General features: G+C 41.3%; 2 protein-coding genes across 4 annotated transcripts; one reads left to right on the forward strand and one right to left on the reverse strand.

Moving 5' to 3' along the window:
* Positions 1 to 627: 627 nt before the first annotated feature.
* atf5a (activating transcription factor 5a) lies at positions 628 to 5,979 on the forward strand. 3 transcript variants are annotated; one of them, XM_055043966.1, is made up of 4 exons: positions 628 to 739; positions 2,306 to 2,554; positions 2,836 to 4,027; positions 4,106 to 5,979. In XM_055043966.1, the coding sequence occupies exons 2-4, from the start codon at positions 2,413 to 2,415 to the stop codon at positions 4,290 to 4,292; spliced, it is 1,521 nt and encodes a 506-aa protein (XP_054899941.1). In that variant the 5' UTR covers positions 628 to 739; positions 2,306 to 2,412; the 3' UTR covers positions 4,293 to 5,979. The 3 variants fall into 3 exon arrangements, with proteins under 3 accessions (XP_054899941.1, XP_054899940.1, XP_054899942.1); XM_055043965.1 differs by lacking the exon at positions 628 to 739 and adding an exon at positions 749 to 1,401; XM_055043967.1 differs by lacking the exon at positions 628 to 739 and having other exon boundaries at positions 2,542 to 2,639.
* A 1,564-nt stretch (positions 5,980 to 7,543) lies between these two features.
* Positions 7,544 to 15,758, reverse strand: stk36 (serine/threonine kinase 36 (fused homolog, Drosophila)). Its single transcript, XM_055044003.1, is given in 21 exon segments — positions 7,544 to 8,460; positions 8,463 to 9,186; positions 9,392 to 9,572; positions 10,732 to 10,858; positions 10,949 to 11,066; positions 11,147 to 11,221; positions 11,302 to 11,400; positions 11,606 to 11,669; positions 11,755 to 11,846; positions 11,930 to 12,106; positions 12,188 to 12,319; positions 12,571 to 12,673; positions 12,752 to 12,909; positions 13,007 to 13,167; positions 13,756 to 13,849; positions 13,990 to 14,239; positions 14,313 to 14,443; positions 14,931 to 15,008; positions 15,192 to 15,332; positions 15,416 to 15,514; positions 15,617 to 15,758. Coding segments are annotated over 20 exon segments (3,192 nt in total). The 5' UTR covers positions 15,500 to 15,514; positions 15,617 to 15,758; the 3' UTR covers positions 7,544 to 8,257.
* Positions 15,759 to 16,164: the final 406 nt, after the last annotated feature.

The raw sequence follows: 16,164 nt of genomic DNA on the forward strand, positions 1-16,164 counted from the left end.
TAAAATAAGGGCAGTGTCCGCTATTGCTATAGCAACAGGAGAACAGCATACACTCAGCTTGGGATTTGCTGAGAGGAAAAAAAACAAAGCTTTAATTCTAACAAAATTATTATTGATAGACCTTGTCAGTCACTATGCGGGCTGTATCTCACCGAATTAGCAAGAAAGAAATGCTACTCAGCCTGTATTTGGATGATCATTTATTATCTTGAACAATTAATGTCTTATTCATTGATTTTTCTGCCATTTCCATCGACAAATTGCTTGTGGAACCATGAGCTAGTTGGTACAAACATACTATCAGCATACATTAAAAGTAAAACCTTTTAAGTCAAAATTAGAATTATAATGCTAAAAGCTATTTTAAAAATTATATAACCAGAAAATTTAACTCAATATTTAATCTATAAAAGTACTTTTGTTTTTCAAAAGTAAGAACTAATGTTTTAATATTTAAAACTGAAACCTGCAGCTTTTTGTTAGTGTGGAAAAGTGCTGTACCTGTCACCACACCCGGTTTGTTTACATGAAACATGTGCATCGTCTGCACTGCAGGGGGAAAAAAAAGACAACATTAATGCTTCGCCTTGCCTACCACTATCCAATCATATTTCGCAGCGACCCTATTCCAGCCAATCAGAGAGCCGGAGTAGGACGTCGAACAGCCAATCACAGCGAGCGAGGACCACTGATGCAACGGACCTGCAACAGCCTCCTACTGAACACGAAGAGTAAAATAGTACGTCTACAACAATATACCGTGGTCTATGGTAAACTGAATCTATGTACACTACGGAGATACGCTGTTTAAGATGCTGGTTACGAACACTACTGCCCCGCTGAGTTTACAAACTGACGTTGCTAGCTTGTTTCCGTTACATCTCATCAGAACCTTGCAGTAACTGAATTATTAAAACTACTTTCTCTCTTACTAAACGTTCTGTGTTTTCACGGCAAGAGCACGACGTGGAACTGACATAACTAAACTACGAATGCGTCTAAAATGACTTAATTGAGATGTTGGAATCCTAACTTTTGAAACAAGTCATCAATAACAGCTGGGAGGGAGAGTGGGCCGTCCTTCGGTGTTCCTCCGCGGAGGGAGGGAGTGGGCGGAGTGATCTCCGCAGAACAACAACAACACGTTCTACGCCGGTGACGCAGTCGGTTGCTAGGTGTGAATGAACTGATGCTTTGTCTCGGTCAGGCGGCTCCTCAGTTTACAGGTCGACCACAACAAAGCAGCATCTTTTCCTCTCTGTTTTTGTGCGTCGTTCCGGGTTATTCGGAGCTAAACATGGCTCTTTAAGTTCTTGTTGACGTCGCTGGACCAGAAACGAAGTCGTGCTTTGCTTTAGCAACGCACCCCCAAGTGCTCTACAGTTTCCCCGCAAGAATGGAGTAAGTCAAACTCTTCCACTTCTTCCCCTTTGTTGTTGTTTTTGTGGCTGACCATCGGGTGCCATTGACTTGTTTACTTCCCACTTTGTTTGAATTTTTTTCTTTAATTTTAAACGCATAGTTTCCCCAGTTGTCACTGTTTTTTTTTTTGTGGTTACTTCAATAAGAGTTTTTTTTTTTTTTTTTTTTTTGCTAAACCGTACTTTTGTGTAAATACATGCATTCAACCTTTTAGATGTCCCATAAATTAAGGGATATGTTGTCACTTTTTAGTTACAGTTTTAAATGATTTTACTTACTTTCTTACTTACTATCCAGGTATTGTGTAAGATTATAAAAATTAACCGACTCCCTGGTAACAGCCTATAAATGGTCATTGCTGTAATCTGAACCGTTTAAGTGATCAAGCAGAGGATTAATTTAAAAGGAACCTGGATTGGAGGCAGTTGATCTGCATTGATCCCATTTAACCACCAGGGTGCTTCTCACTTGAGACACATGGTTACTGTGGAGTTTCTACATCAACAGTGGAGCCCATGGCAGCACTACTGAAAGGTCCCACGTGTTTTCAGATGTGAAGTGTGAAGTTTTTGCACTTTTGCTTCGAGGGCCAGTTAAATATCCAAAGGAGACAGTCATTTGTCTTCTAGATCACTTTTTGGAACAATCATTTTTATTTGAGATAGTGCATTTTGGTTCTTTAATTAAGGGCATTTGCATGTAACTTCTTCTGATTTGTAGCTATTTTATGTCCTGTCACATCTCATCAAAACATGTCATTTTTGTGGACATTGCTTGCAGAAGGAAGCACTGTCTATCACTGGTTATTTCATGATTTGATTGAACAATCCGGATGTCTTCAAAGTTGCCCGGCGTTCTGATCCCTTCCTCCTCTTCCCTGCAGGTTTCATTATGCTCGCCCTGCCCTGCTCTCTGTGGCCCATCTGTCAGACTCCGCTCGCTCTCAGCGTGTGCTCGGACTCGGACTAAATCAAGGCGTCAACAGGCAAAATGATGGCAACATCAGCTCATGTTTGGAGGACTCTTCGTGTCTGCCCGGCAGACCCCCTCGCTCTCTCTCACCCACAGGCTAACCAGAGCCAATCACAGGGGTGCAGGGGGGAGGTGTCAGAGGAGAGCCCGCATTTAATTGGTGAGTCGCAGCGAGTGCGTTTTTTTTATATTTTTCCCCATTTCAGGTGGGCTCGGCACTGCAGCACATTCGTCCTTCTTGAACAGTAAGTAAAAAACTACCTACGATTGTTTTGTCGATATTGTCGGGCGACTTCAGGAAAAATGTTCTGCATTTACGATTGTCGATCAAATTGTGCCTGCACTGCTAGCTTGATATTTTAAACTTTTGTCTTTCCTCCTAGCACGAACATTTTGTGCATCTAACAGATTGTTCCAAACATTTTTCCTCCTCCTGTGTAGGTGATGGTCTCACTGACTGGATGACGGAAGAAGTGGATTTCTCCTCGTACCTCCCAAATCCTCCTTCCCCTCCCTCCTCCACCAATGCCTCCCTTCCCCCTTCACCCCTTCAGAATGATATCCAGGTGCCCTCTGACTTGGAGGTCATGACCTCTTTGCTGCAAGAGGAACTCGCCCAGCTTGAGGACTACTTCCTGTCTGAGCCACTGCCAGAGAAAGGGCAGAGGCTGGGGAAATGCGACAGGGGTCCACTGCCGGCGGGTCCTCAGCCACTCAGTCAACTGCCATACGCCTCGTACTCTGCGTCCACCCAATCGGAGTCCAACCCACTTCTTGTTACCCTGGCAACCGGAGAGCTGGACCTGCTGAGCATCTGTGGTGGGCCCATAGGGCGATCCAAAATTCCTAGACATGCCCCGTACAGCTGCAGCCGCCCCAGTGGGTGTGGTAGGAAAAGAGTTCTGGAGAGCGTGAGGTTTGGCGAAGGCTATGAAAGCAACGCGTTGGGTTCCAAAGGAAGTAACTCAGGTAATTCTGCTGTGGCCCTGACAAGTAATTACGGCTCCGTAGAGGACGAGCAGCTGGTTGGGAAAAGCTACTGCCTGGGTAATGCAATCGAGCTTAGACGATGTGCTGGCTCATCCAAAGACGAGAAAAATTGCTGCTTTACCCAAGATGTGATGAGTGGCAGCGCCAAGGTTGTTGGTGGCGGGTTTGGCTTTGGTGGAACACTGGATGCTCCTCAGAAGAAAGAGGATGTGATGATGTACAGCATGAGGGAGGTCAGCGGAAGCACCGCGAACAGCGAGGTGCTGAGCAGCATCAAGGCCAGCGTGGAGGTGACCAAGGCCACCGTGTCTTGGAAAACCGACAGCGGTGAAAGCTGTTACATTCCAGCGACGCCTCAGTCCGAGGCCTTCAGCAGCTTCTTGGGGAACATCAACGAGCAGGTGAAAACAGAGAGTCTGCAGATGCTGCAGCCCGATTTACACTGCAGTTACCTTGACGATCAGGCTCCAGAATGCTTTCTGATGGCGAGGGAGAGTCTGAATCTGGACAGCTCGGGGCACAGGCAGGCATGCAGGCTAAGAGAAGACCACTGCGCTGTGAAATACGAAGTAGACATCATTCCACACGAAGGCGGCGAGCGAAAGCAAAAGAAAAGGGATCAGAACAAAACCGCCGCTCATAGGTAAAACAGTTTTCATATGACTTGCGATTAAAAAACCCCCCAAAATATACAAAACTCAACATCTTTTGCTTGACTTAGGTATCGCCAGCGAAAAAGGGCGGAGCTAGATTCTTTGGAGGAGCAGCTGCACTGCCTAGAGGGGAGGAACCGCGAGCTGCGAGACAAGGCAGAGTCCGTGGAACGTGAAATCCAGTACGTTAAAGACCTGCTGATCGAAGTTTACAAGGCACGCAGCCAAAGGCTCAAGCAGGACACAACAGCGTAACGCCGCACGACTGCAAGTACACTCAGACCGGGCAAAGCTGAGAAAATGCGCAACTTTTATTTGTTTTTTCGTGAATTGAATGTTTCATGTTTTGTTCTTTTTTTGTTTTTTTTTGTGCCTTTTTCTGTTGGTGTTGTTTTTATGATGCGGGGGCCACTGCATGCTTTGCTGATGTGAATTGCTTTTTGAATTTTTAAATCAATTCTTTCTCATTTGGTTTTGGCACTGAAATCACCTGAGCCTTCACTGTGGCGCTGCAACGCTTTACCTGACAATCATCTTTAACAGATCTTCCTCTTTCTCTGAATCTACTGAATGACTTTGGGGTTTTTTTGGGGGGTGGAGGATGTAATGTCATTTAAACAGCAGGTTACGTATTTATTTTTAGCCTTACATTGAAATCGATGTCAGCAATAGAATCTAAAGAGTCTCCCTTAATTCCTTCTTAATTATTACTTTTGAAATAAAGTTGCTGTAAGAGTTATGGAAGTAGATGGATTAGTATTTGTGTTTTGGTGAAACATTTCAGCTTCAACAAACTTTTCCACATAATGAGGTTCTGGCATTTCTTCTTTAACAAACATTCCATGTAATTGCAGACTAATCAGAACTGTTAAGTTTTAAAATTAAAGAAAGTTCTGTGAACAAATCTGATATTATTTTCTTATTTAGATATGACTTCAGATATTTTTACGCAACTTGTGTTGCTCTCATGATCATATTTGGGACTGTCTAATTCCTCTGCTGTTTCATAACTTAATATGACAGATCAAATAGCTGCAATATTTTGCAGCAACTGCTGCAAGAAATGTTCAATTAATCTTGTGCAAACAAGTGTAATCCTAAATGCTTTAAGGTAAACTGAGATCTTGTGCTGTGGCTGTGAAGTTTACTTTGTAATAAATAAATCTGTTTTGCAGCTCAGGATAAATTATCTGTCCTCCAACTCTACAAACATCAGTAGATAATTATTGCAGGAGGTAACAGACTTGAAGCTTTTCGGTTTTGTTTCCCCTCCTCTCTCTTCTGTAAGATTTCATATTTCCCTCTTGGACTGAAAAAAAAAAAACCTTTTATATTTGGGTGCACATATTGTAATTAGTGGTGTTTTAGCAGCCTTTCTCTGCATGCTCTTCCATTAATGTATTTTTTCCTTCTCTGAAACAGAATATTTAGAGATTCAGAAACGAGGATTGTCTCCTTAAACTGCTTAAGGCAATAAGTTTTATAGGCCTCCAGCTGAGCTGCACTAATTTGTAACTTTTTATATGTTCAGGGAGTAGTGTGTTGATTTTTTTTTTCTAAAAAAAATTTGAAAAAAGAAACAAATTCATCAGATTGTTTATTTTTAGCGGTGTGAAATATTTTACAAGTCATTTATTTATCTAATAGAAACTCTTTTGCACATTCCTTTACAAAGCTTTTTCTTTTTTTATTTGCACATTTAATTTGTAGACAATCATTTATTTGCACTTTGTGTTTCTGTCTGTTTTTGGCTTGGATTTCACGATGTTTAACCCCCTGCGGTGTACTATCAACAAAACATGTTTAAACCAAAAATACGGGCCGACAACTCATTGTATCTCTTCGTCATTTTAAAACGATTTATCCACTATGTATGTTTCTTTCTGTGTGGTGTAAACTTTCCATTGAAAACATAAATAAATAAAAGCGTCTTCAACTTGAACCCGTGTGTTAATTCGTGTGTGTGTTTTTTTTTTTTACACCTTTCGGGAATTGAAATGACTTTCAACCTGCAGGATCTGAATTAAAACCGAACTGACCTTAATGTGTTTTCTTCCTTTTTTCTTTTTAGTTGGATCGTTTCGGTTTCTGCAGATTAAAGCGCGGCTCCGCAGGACAAGGACAAGAAAACCAAAAGCATTTAGTTGATCCGATCGAAACTTTGCGCCTTTAGTTTCTTGTTGAATGGAAGCAAATGCAAAAAGATGCAACGAGCATTTTCACTTAAACGTGTGTTTTTTCTTTCTTTCTTCCTTTGGCCACTTTTATTCATGCACAAGGCTGGCGCTTTAAATCTAGTTAAAATAAGCATAAAAAAGGGAATGAAAAATAATTTACGATCCAATCGGTTCTGAAACTATAAATGTATTTGCCGATCCGACAGTTTTTATTAAAATACTGAAAACATCTCCGCTGTGACAGCAAACATCGCATCCCCGCCACGTAAAATATGCTTCTTAATATTTATTAAAAACACTTTATTTTTATTTATTTATTTTAGCAATAAACGACTCTTAATTAATTTAGCAGTAAAAAACGGAGACATTAAAAATGCTGCTCTCAAATCCTCTTGATCTTGCAGCTCACAGCCTGTATAGAATAAATAACATGATTTAAATACAGCGTGTTCATTTCTAAACGTTATTGCTTCTAAGAAAAAAATAAATAAAACTTTGTGTTGCAAGTTGGTGGATTTCTGATGCACCACAGTCACTGGAGGCCTTTTTGTTTTCTAGAGCTGAGAATAAAACCAAAACTCCCATGTGAAAACCAGACAGTCTCACTCAATAAATTAGGATATACGTCCTGATCAGGCCTGTCAGATTAATATTACCTTCTGAAAATAATCTTTTCGCAGGTATTAAACATGCTGCGAAATCTAAATATGTTGAAACCGAAGTAATTAATTAATCCATGTCTTCCACTTGGTGGTGGAATTGCTGACAGAGGAACTTTTCCGGCACATTCAGCTTCACGGAATAAATCTGTTATTTGCTCAATACAGTTGAAAACAGTTTCATAACACAGGAATATATATTTTTTTGTTTGTTCATTGTCTGGTTTCATCAACAACGTGAGTTTCTGTAGCAGTGAAAATGTTTCTAAACATTTACCCTGCCAGACCTTCAGGAAGTTACGTCAGTGTTGTGATGTGTAAATCAACGTCACCGCGCTGACTTTCTGAAGGACTTGCTTCAAAATCAAGAGCCTCGAATGTCTCATTTGATATTTTAACGCGAGAAAATGTAATTAGAAAACAGCTGTTAAACATAAACAACAGATTGAGAGAAACCTGACTTCGTTTGACTTTTAGATAATTGATCTCGGTGTTGCTGAAGTTAACGTTGTGTTTGTGTTTTAGCGCCTTAAAAAGCTTTAAGGAATTTCAAAACATCCCCGAAAAACACCTTAGTCGAAGTGGAACAAATAGCTATATAAAAAGTCTACGCTTCTTTGTTAAAATACATAACTTTCATGATGTAAAAAAATTGATAAATGATAAATCCTTGAATTGTTTGATTTTAATTGGATATTTTTCATGTACAGCTAAACTGGAAACAAGGTTAAAATAAAGAAGAATACAAAAGCTGCAGTAATCTGCTAAGCCACTTTGTTGAACCGCTCAGTTTCAGTATCTTTGGTACACACCTGCCATCAACCAGTAAAATTATGTAACATTAAATAAAGGGCAGCAGTTCTGGGACGTTTTTCTTGACATTTGCATCCTTTAGCTAAAGAGTTTGTTTGTAGAGATGTTGCTAATGACCAAAGATCAACAGTAAAGAACCAACTGGAAGTTCTGGTCTACATGTTTCTTCTGCTCTTCGTGTGTTTTCAGACATTAAGGAGAATGGTTGAAACACACACACACAAAAGGGATTTTGACCGGACAAAAATGACCTAAAACCTCGAGGAAGAATGTGCTACATTTTGTAGAAACCCAGCTTGAACTTTAAGCTAACTTGGGAACAAACACAAAAACTGCACTTCAATTACAAGAACACAATAAACTGTGAAATGTGGGGGTGGCAGCATCATGACCTGGTGATGTTTTTTTCAGATGGAAAAAGACTTTCTCCAGGTGGATGAAATGTTGGAAAATTGCATTTATTTTATTTTTACTGGGGTTTGTGGAGTTTATATACCTACTGCACATTCAAAGCAGTCAGAAGTGTGATTTGGTTATTGCTCCAGCCGTCCAAACATTGTGCAGCACACTTCTAAGGGACATCGTGTGGTGCTGACGTCCCTCTTCTCGTTAACTGCACCTCATCCTGCTGGCTGCAGAGTTTTAGAGCTGCGATTGCAGCTTCTCTCACGCCGCTGTTTGAATCATTGCACGCGACTCTGAGAAGAGAGCTGTACACCTCTTCATCCAACACCGACACGACACCGTCGACATTTACCAGGTTTCCCAGAGCGCACAGCAGTGACGCCGCGTGACGGCATCGCGGTCCGAGAGCAGACAGGTCAGCGAGGCCGCTGACCTCTGAGCTTCGTCTGTCCATCGTCTCTGCTCGTCTGCGTCACCAGCTGCTTCGGCGTGTGAACGCGCTTGTTTACGATTGTTCTCTTTGCCCCACCCTGAAGAGTCACTGCAGCTTCCTCCCATTTTAAACTTTGCTGCAACGTATCCCAGCCAGTTCCCCACCGCCCTGCAAGCCATCCGCCGCACCTGTGTGCAGGAGTCATTAAGAGCCTCTATCATCTGTCTGAAAATGTCAGCCTGCAGGCTATGTGCTTGATTATCCCTGAATGGTTCCAGATTCCCCACAAACCTACATGTGGCAGCTCTGATCTGGTCGTATGGATGAGTCAGCGCCTGTTGCAGCACTGCGGCCTCCATGGATATCTCAGGGGAAGCAGGCTGAGAGGAGCAGCGAGCCACTTGGGACAAGAGATTCAGAAGCTCCACAGCACAGTCCCACAGCTCATCCTGCTGCAGCAAGTCAGAGAACAGAGAGCTGGCAGTTCTGGTCACAGCAGTCAGATTTTTGGAGGGAAAAGGCTGGTTGCTCTGAGTTGACGAAAAAAAGCCAGAAGCATCTCCGCCGATGTGGGACACAGAGCGGTCAGGATCACACAGCAGCAAACGGCTCAGCAGGGAGAGCGGCAGCTCCAGCTGAGACGGAGGGAATGTCTGAATTACCTGCAAAGCCACACACAAAAAAAATCAGAGTGCCAGTCACACATCCAACATTTGACAGCTCTGCCTTGCAATGTACAAAGATGTTAAACTGTAAAGTATTGCTTCTTAGAGATGAGCATGGTGCAAGAGCAACTGTGTGTTGCATCAGACTTTTGTTTGCCACTGAGGTCTTTATAGGAGCCTTAGTACGTAGAAGGCCACTGACCTGAAGGAGGCTGGAAGCAACATGACAGCTGTCATAAACCTGCAGGACGGCCGCCATGGTGTGTGGCGGCAGGTCCAGAGCAAACGGAAAGCAGAGCAGGTGGCAGCTCAACGTGGACAGAGTGTCGCAGCTCAGCTCCATGTCGGCGCCCCCACAGGGAAGCTTGGCTGATAAAAGAGGACTGCAGGGTATAAATGATGCTGCGGTTAGCTCAGTGCTGGAGCTCTGTGGATTTATGACTTCTGATCCAAAATGGTTAAATTAGGAAAACACACTTCAGAAAACTTCACTGGCATTCTCAGTGACAGTCAAACACAACATAGAGCATTATTGTGAAGTGGAAGGAATAAAAAGAAATGAAACACGTGGAGAAGCTTGTTATGTAAAACCAACAGTTTTGGGCTTTATGTCATGTTATACAGTCATTCCCTCATCAAAAACACACCTGGAGTGTTGCTTTGATTCTGTCTTACATGTTGGGAAATTCTTCAGTCTCCCATGTCAACCATTCAGGTGTGCCTAAATGCTTGCTCATACAATACACCGCCTATTTACCTAAAGTCTGTGCCACAAAGCTCCTCCAGACTAGCAGCAGCAGCAATTACCAAACACCTGGTAGAACCGCATGTCTGCTGAGCTTGACACAGGAATTACTTCTCAGTCTGACAGTCCTAAGAATGGCAGTAAAACAGCATAATGTCATGAAGACATGCTGAAGACAGTGTCAGAGAGAGCAGAAGCTTCTTAGCGAGGAACCATGGAAGAGTGCAGCAAATGTCATGGTCGGACGCCAGGGAAGCGGGAGAGTGTTGTCCAGTCAGATCGTCAATTCCCGAAACCACATTCGCACAAAACAAACTCGTAATGCCGCACATGAGGTTAGTGTGACCCCACCGCATCGTGTACAGAGTAAAATAAAACACTTGTGGAGTTCAAATGACTTCTTAAGGCTGGAGGAGAGTTAAAGAGATAGACTCCCAATTTCAAATTTATTTTTGATTATTTTAAACATATGCACCATTTTTATAATAGCTGAAGGCAACATAGTTAGTTGATTGTGCCATTTTATAGCACAATCTGCCAAGAAGCTGGAGGCACTTTAGATCTAAACAGAGCTAGATATTTTGCCAAGAAAAATGGGCAGAAATGATGGTTCTAAAAAGTTTTGGCTCATAGAAATAAACTCTACATCTTAATTTGCAAAAAACATTTTTAAAAAATTATGCATCATTTTTCTTCCACATCACATTAATGCACTACTTGGTATTGGTCTATTATAAAAAGAAAATCTTGAAAAGTTCAGGGTGTAAGTACTTTGCAAGGCGTTGTAAAACACTAACCAGTCGTTGCTCAGCAAGCAGCACAGCGTGTATACACATTGAGTTTTTTTGTCAGTAAAAAGAGGAATGCACGAGTTCAGGTCCTTTGTGAAGATAAGCAGTGCAATAGACAGAAAGGAGTAAACTCCTGAAAAAAAAGAAAGAAAAGGTCATTTTTAACATTTACAATACTAAATGAAAAAAAAAACAAACAAAAGTTTAGACATTTGGGTTTTACCATCTGCTGAAAACAAGTCCAGGTTTGGCGTCGGGCTTGCGAGCGAAGAACCAACTTTTTTCCACAAATCCAAGAACACAAGTGGATTTAACTTAGATGAAACTGATGCACTGTCATCCTGAGGAAAATAATAAATGAAACTCACAAAGCGAAGAGATTTATTCCTGAAAACGTAGCATGTTTTCCCCAGCGCCTCACCTCAGACAATGCATGTAGGAGTAAAGACAGGAGGCCGTCATACAGTCCCCAACCAGGAGGAGGTAACACCAGAGGCTTGGAGTGCACAGAAACAAACATGCCATAAACAAGTGCAGGAAAGAATAGACTGTAATGAGTGACGCATTGCTCGGTACCGAGGGATGCATTTTCAGCAGGGAAGTCAAATTCTCCACGTCGACAAAAACATCAACACCATGTAGAGTGAAGAGAGATAAAACAGAAGCAGCGAGTGGCTAGAAAACAAAAACAGAAGCATCAAAATCTAATCTGATTTAAAAGGAGCAGCTTCAGCCCATAAAATATTGTCAGGAACAGAAAAACACAAGTCATGGTCAAATCAAGACAGATGAAGAAGACTTCTTACTTCCAAAGAACAAACCAAAAATCTAAACATGTTATAAAAATGTGCTTATTGGACTGATTTCAGGGAATACTTACAGCCAGAACAGTAAGACTTGACTGATTGATAATCGTCTTGAGGGGCTGAGTGAACTCTTCCAGTCTGCAGGGTGAAACCAGAGGAAGGTATGTAATAAATAGTCAGCCTGTAGTTGTGCTGTATTCAACAAAAAAGAAAGGAAAAAGACCTGGGCTCCTTTTCCACCCAACCAGAATGCTTTTCCCAGTAGAACAGAATAAATTTAATAATTTCTCCAAGAGTAAGCACATTCCTCTGCTCCTGAAGAGAAAATACAAAAACAGTCAGGAGGTTTCTAGGAAACAAGAGTTGTTTTAGCTGTGCTTGTATTACAGAAAAGTAACCTTGATAAAATCAGAGTTTGAAACAGCATCTCTGATCAGCTCAAAGAAGGATTGTGGTAGTTTAAGTTCATGGCTGATGAGGTGAGACTTCTCAAGGTCAGAGGTCAGGATCAAGTTACGTAGGACCTTTAGCCCATGCTCAATCTGCTGCACATTTATATCACCAACACCTATCAGCTGAAAAGAACAAGAGTAACCTTTAAGTTATTTTAGGACGGAATCATTAATTAATTGCAGAAACAAAATGAAATCACTTACCTGAACCTGAAATGCCGTAATGCTAGATTTAATTTGACATATGACACCATTGTAGTTTATAAGCTTCTTCTGCTGCCTGCTTAGGTCTGCTTCCTGGACAAGATTTTCCCGGTGCCTTTCAGTGGCAACATCCTGAAGGAAGAATAAATTCTTTTCGCAAGACAGCTGTCTCAATACTTTCTAAATCGCAGTAAAAGTATTTACATCCCTTCAGCAGACATTCGATTGGCTCAGTGGTTCACTTTCTATGATAACCTATTACATTAAATCCAAAACAAAATATAAATATATTGAAGTTTGTAGTTTACATGTGACAAAATTTGAAAAGCTTAAAAAGTACAAATAGTTTTGCAAAAGCAGAGTGAAAGCTAAAAATTGCTGACCTGCCTATGAAGTGCGGCTGGTCTGTCATTCCCTCGGCGGGCGATTCGCGGCCCGACCTCAACAGAGGGAAACTCCTGTTCATAGTCTCTGCTGATCTGGCCCCTGATGAGAAAATGAGCAGAGTAACAGCATAATTCAGTTGTACATGTTTCATTACTTTCTACGTTTCCTGAAACAAACCTTTGTTTTGACGTGGCACGTGTTTTACTCTTCAGGTTCATGCTTTGATTGGCTGTCATGGCCAACTGGCCAGAAGCTGCAGGAACTTCAGTGGAGAGGGCTTTAGGCGACGCCATTACTGTAGCAGAATTCACTCTTTCACATCCTTCCTTCTTTTTCTGTTAAGTGACACCAAACAGCTTCAATAAGTGTCTGAAAATGATCACAAAACTCTAAAATTTACCGCTAGTTAACTTTAGCACCGTCACTGCTAACCTCTCTCTTTTTGAGCTCCATCTGCTCCCTGGCCTTTCTCATTAATATGCTCTCTCCTGACGTCGGCACAGATTTTTCTGCCACTTGCTTCATCTTCATGGCCACCACGTCTGGGCTGGGTGTGACCGTCAGGGGGCTGAAGAGGTTTGTGTCTGACAGCACTGCCATGGCCACAAAGTTATTAAATTTAGAAATATAAGCAATCTGAAATAACAGAGTCCTATAGACAACTATTTGAAGCTTTGGAAAATTTATTAAACTCAAGGTCCGAAATATAAAGCTTGTTACCAACATAAAGAAATCACAGTCAGTTTTTCTATTTGTTTTGGCAAAATCTGTTGTAAAAATTTTATCTACCCTTCCAAAACAAGCTTCTGCCTGCACAGTGAGAAAACACAGAGCAAAATATCAGTGGTGTTTCAAATATCTCCAGATATTCAATCTCCTTCAAACTTTATGAATGAGATTGTTAACATTTCAGACATATATGTGAATACTGCACGGATTTGAAAACAACTTAGCTTAACTTTTGTACCTCTTGTGATGACATCAACACAAAAAGACAAAGCAGAAATGTTATTCTTTCTTGACTGAGTTTTTCAAGAATGTTGTATTGTCTAAAAAAACCTGAGTTGGAAATTCTTGCTTCATTAGTCAGGTGTGTTTTAATGACTCGAATACATTTTTCTTGTAGAACAGAAATGATCAAATATTATCAATAATGACAAAAGAAAAGGTTTAAGGGTTACCTAAAACACCATCAGCAACAAAGGAATGATGCAGGAGGTCTGGCCATGACAAACGTTTCTGTGGGTCTTTAGTCAACAAACCTTTCAGGAAACTCTGTGAAAGACATGAAAACATATGTTTTTATGTCTATTAACATGCAGATCAATATATTTTCCTCTGCTTGTCACAGAACAGTTAGTTCACTCTACTTGACTTGACTGGAAACTTTAGGATGCTAAAGGGGTGCACTGTACCATGCAGCTGTCACTCATCATGTCCGGCCATTTGATCGGATCTTTCACAATAAGCTGCACCAAGTGGAAGATGGAGTTGGTGTAGAATGGTGGCACCCCCGTGTGGAGCTCATACAAAATGCACCCAAGAGCCCAGAGATCAGCGGTGTGGTCGTACGGCTTCTCCTCTACGATCTCAGGCGACATGTACAGCGGTGTTCCCTTGATGGAAGTCAGGACCAGGGTGGAGACGCTCATCGCTCTGGCGAACCTGTGGCAAGATTTTGAGTAAATAAGAAGTTTGGAAATAGCTGCATTTAAACACTAAAAGAAAAGAACCTCACCCAAAGTCACAGAGCTTCACCACACCGCTTTTTCCTAGCAGGATATTTTGTGGTTTCATGTCACGGTGAAGGATGCGATGGGAGTGTAAATAATACAGAGCAGAGACCAGCTGGCAGGCAATCTCTCGCACCTTGGAAAATGTTGAGGAGTCAAAATATGCATTATGTATGTACAATCAAGTGGAGAAAGTCATAGGCAAAACTAAAGTTCATGAACTGATTATTATGGTTTTAATAACAGTTTAAAAAAACTCAGATTATGACAGAAAGAATGAGCGTCCAGAATACAAAACTAAAAACAGGAAAACCTAAAAAAGAAGTAACGCAGGACGTGCATCATCCTTCAGGTAATCATATCTCATTATTTCATACATCAGATTTGGTTAACAAGACGACCAAAAATAATATTACAAGTAAATATTCTATATAAATACAACAAACATTTTACTTTTAAATATTCTACAATAGTCTATAAAAAGTCTAAAGTGAATAGGTGTAGTTAGTTCTGCTGTTATTAGACAGGTAAACATTTTCTGTCTGTGTTTAAGCCCCCAGTGTTTGTGGGAACTCTGGATGCCTCTGGATCTCACACACGCCATGACTTTGAGCAGTGAATACCTGATTTTCTGGCAAGTTTCCATCATCCTCCAAAATCTGGAACAACTGGCCTTCAGCATACTCAGTCACAACCACAACCTATCATAAAAACATTAGATTTTTGACAAAGCAGATTCTTACAAAGGTTATACTTTTTGATTCATTTTTCGTCTCTCTCTCTCCTCTCTCTCTGTGTGTGTGTGTGTGTGGTGTGTGTGTGTGTGTGTGTGTGTGTGTGTGTGTGTGTGGAAACAACAGTCCTGAACAGAGAGTTAAAAGTACCTCGGTTTCAGTCTCAAAGCTGTCAAAGAGCTGGACTATATTTGGGTGCCGAAGATCTCTCATAATTTCTATCTCTCTCTTCAAACTTCGCAGCTCTTTTTCAGTCCGACCCACTTTCGGCATAAACTTTAGAGCTACGACCTAATGACATAAACCAACAGAATGAATGAGACGGAGTGTCAAACAAACACGGGAATAAAAAGTTCGGATAAAGGAAAGTTTACCTTGCCGGTGAACTTCTTTCTCCCCTTGTAAACTCGGCCGAATGAGCCCTCTCCCACCAGGTTCAGTACGTGGTAAGAATCCATCTGGACCACCGCGGGCTAACGGTCGAACCCAAACAGACACTGAGGTGACAATGTAGCTCTCATGTGAAAACACAGATGGCCGTCAACGTTATGAGCAAAACGTACAAACGTACTTACATAAAACAAGATGAGACTAACGACGGCGCTTTTTGTTACATCTGGACACTGACAGAGCCATGTTAATGTTAAATTGTGTTTTGAGTAACTGAAGAAACGGTTGTGTGGACCTACTAAACTGCCTAGCAATAAAAGTCATTATTAACTCGTTTAATTTGACTTTTCATGCGTAAACCTTTAGAAGTCATCAGAGCTTGGACTAATTACGGCACTATATCAACAATAAATGTATATATTTTAAAAATATTTTCCGAGTTAATGAATATTTAAAATCCGGCATTTCTGTGGACAAAGAAATGAGCGGGGGTCCTAAGCATCGCGACAGCCGTTGCGTTCCTAGCAACAGGGTTCTTCACAAAGCGCTCTGTGGCGTTGCTACAACAAAATCTGCAACCACCAGAGGGCGCTGTTGGTTGTAAATGTGATCATCACCACTTTCACAGACATCAGAACGAAACAGAACAAAATCTTTCAGTACACTTGACTCCAATAGCGGGACTCTGGAGAACTTGACTGGATAATGAATAGGTAATTGAATAAAAATAAAG

The sequence above is a fragment of the Poeciliopsis prolifica genome, unplaced genomic scaffold (assembly GCF_027474105.1).
Source record: "Poeciliopsis prolifica strain line A6 unplaced genomic scaffold, Auburn_PproV2 SCAFFOLD019, whole genome shotgun sequence".
Lineage (NCBI taxonomy): Eukaryota > Metazoa > Chordata > Actinopteri > Cyprinodontiformes > Poeciliidae > Poeciliopsis > Poeciliopsis prolifica.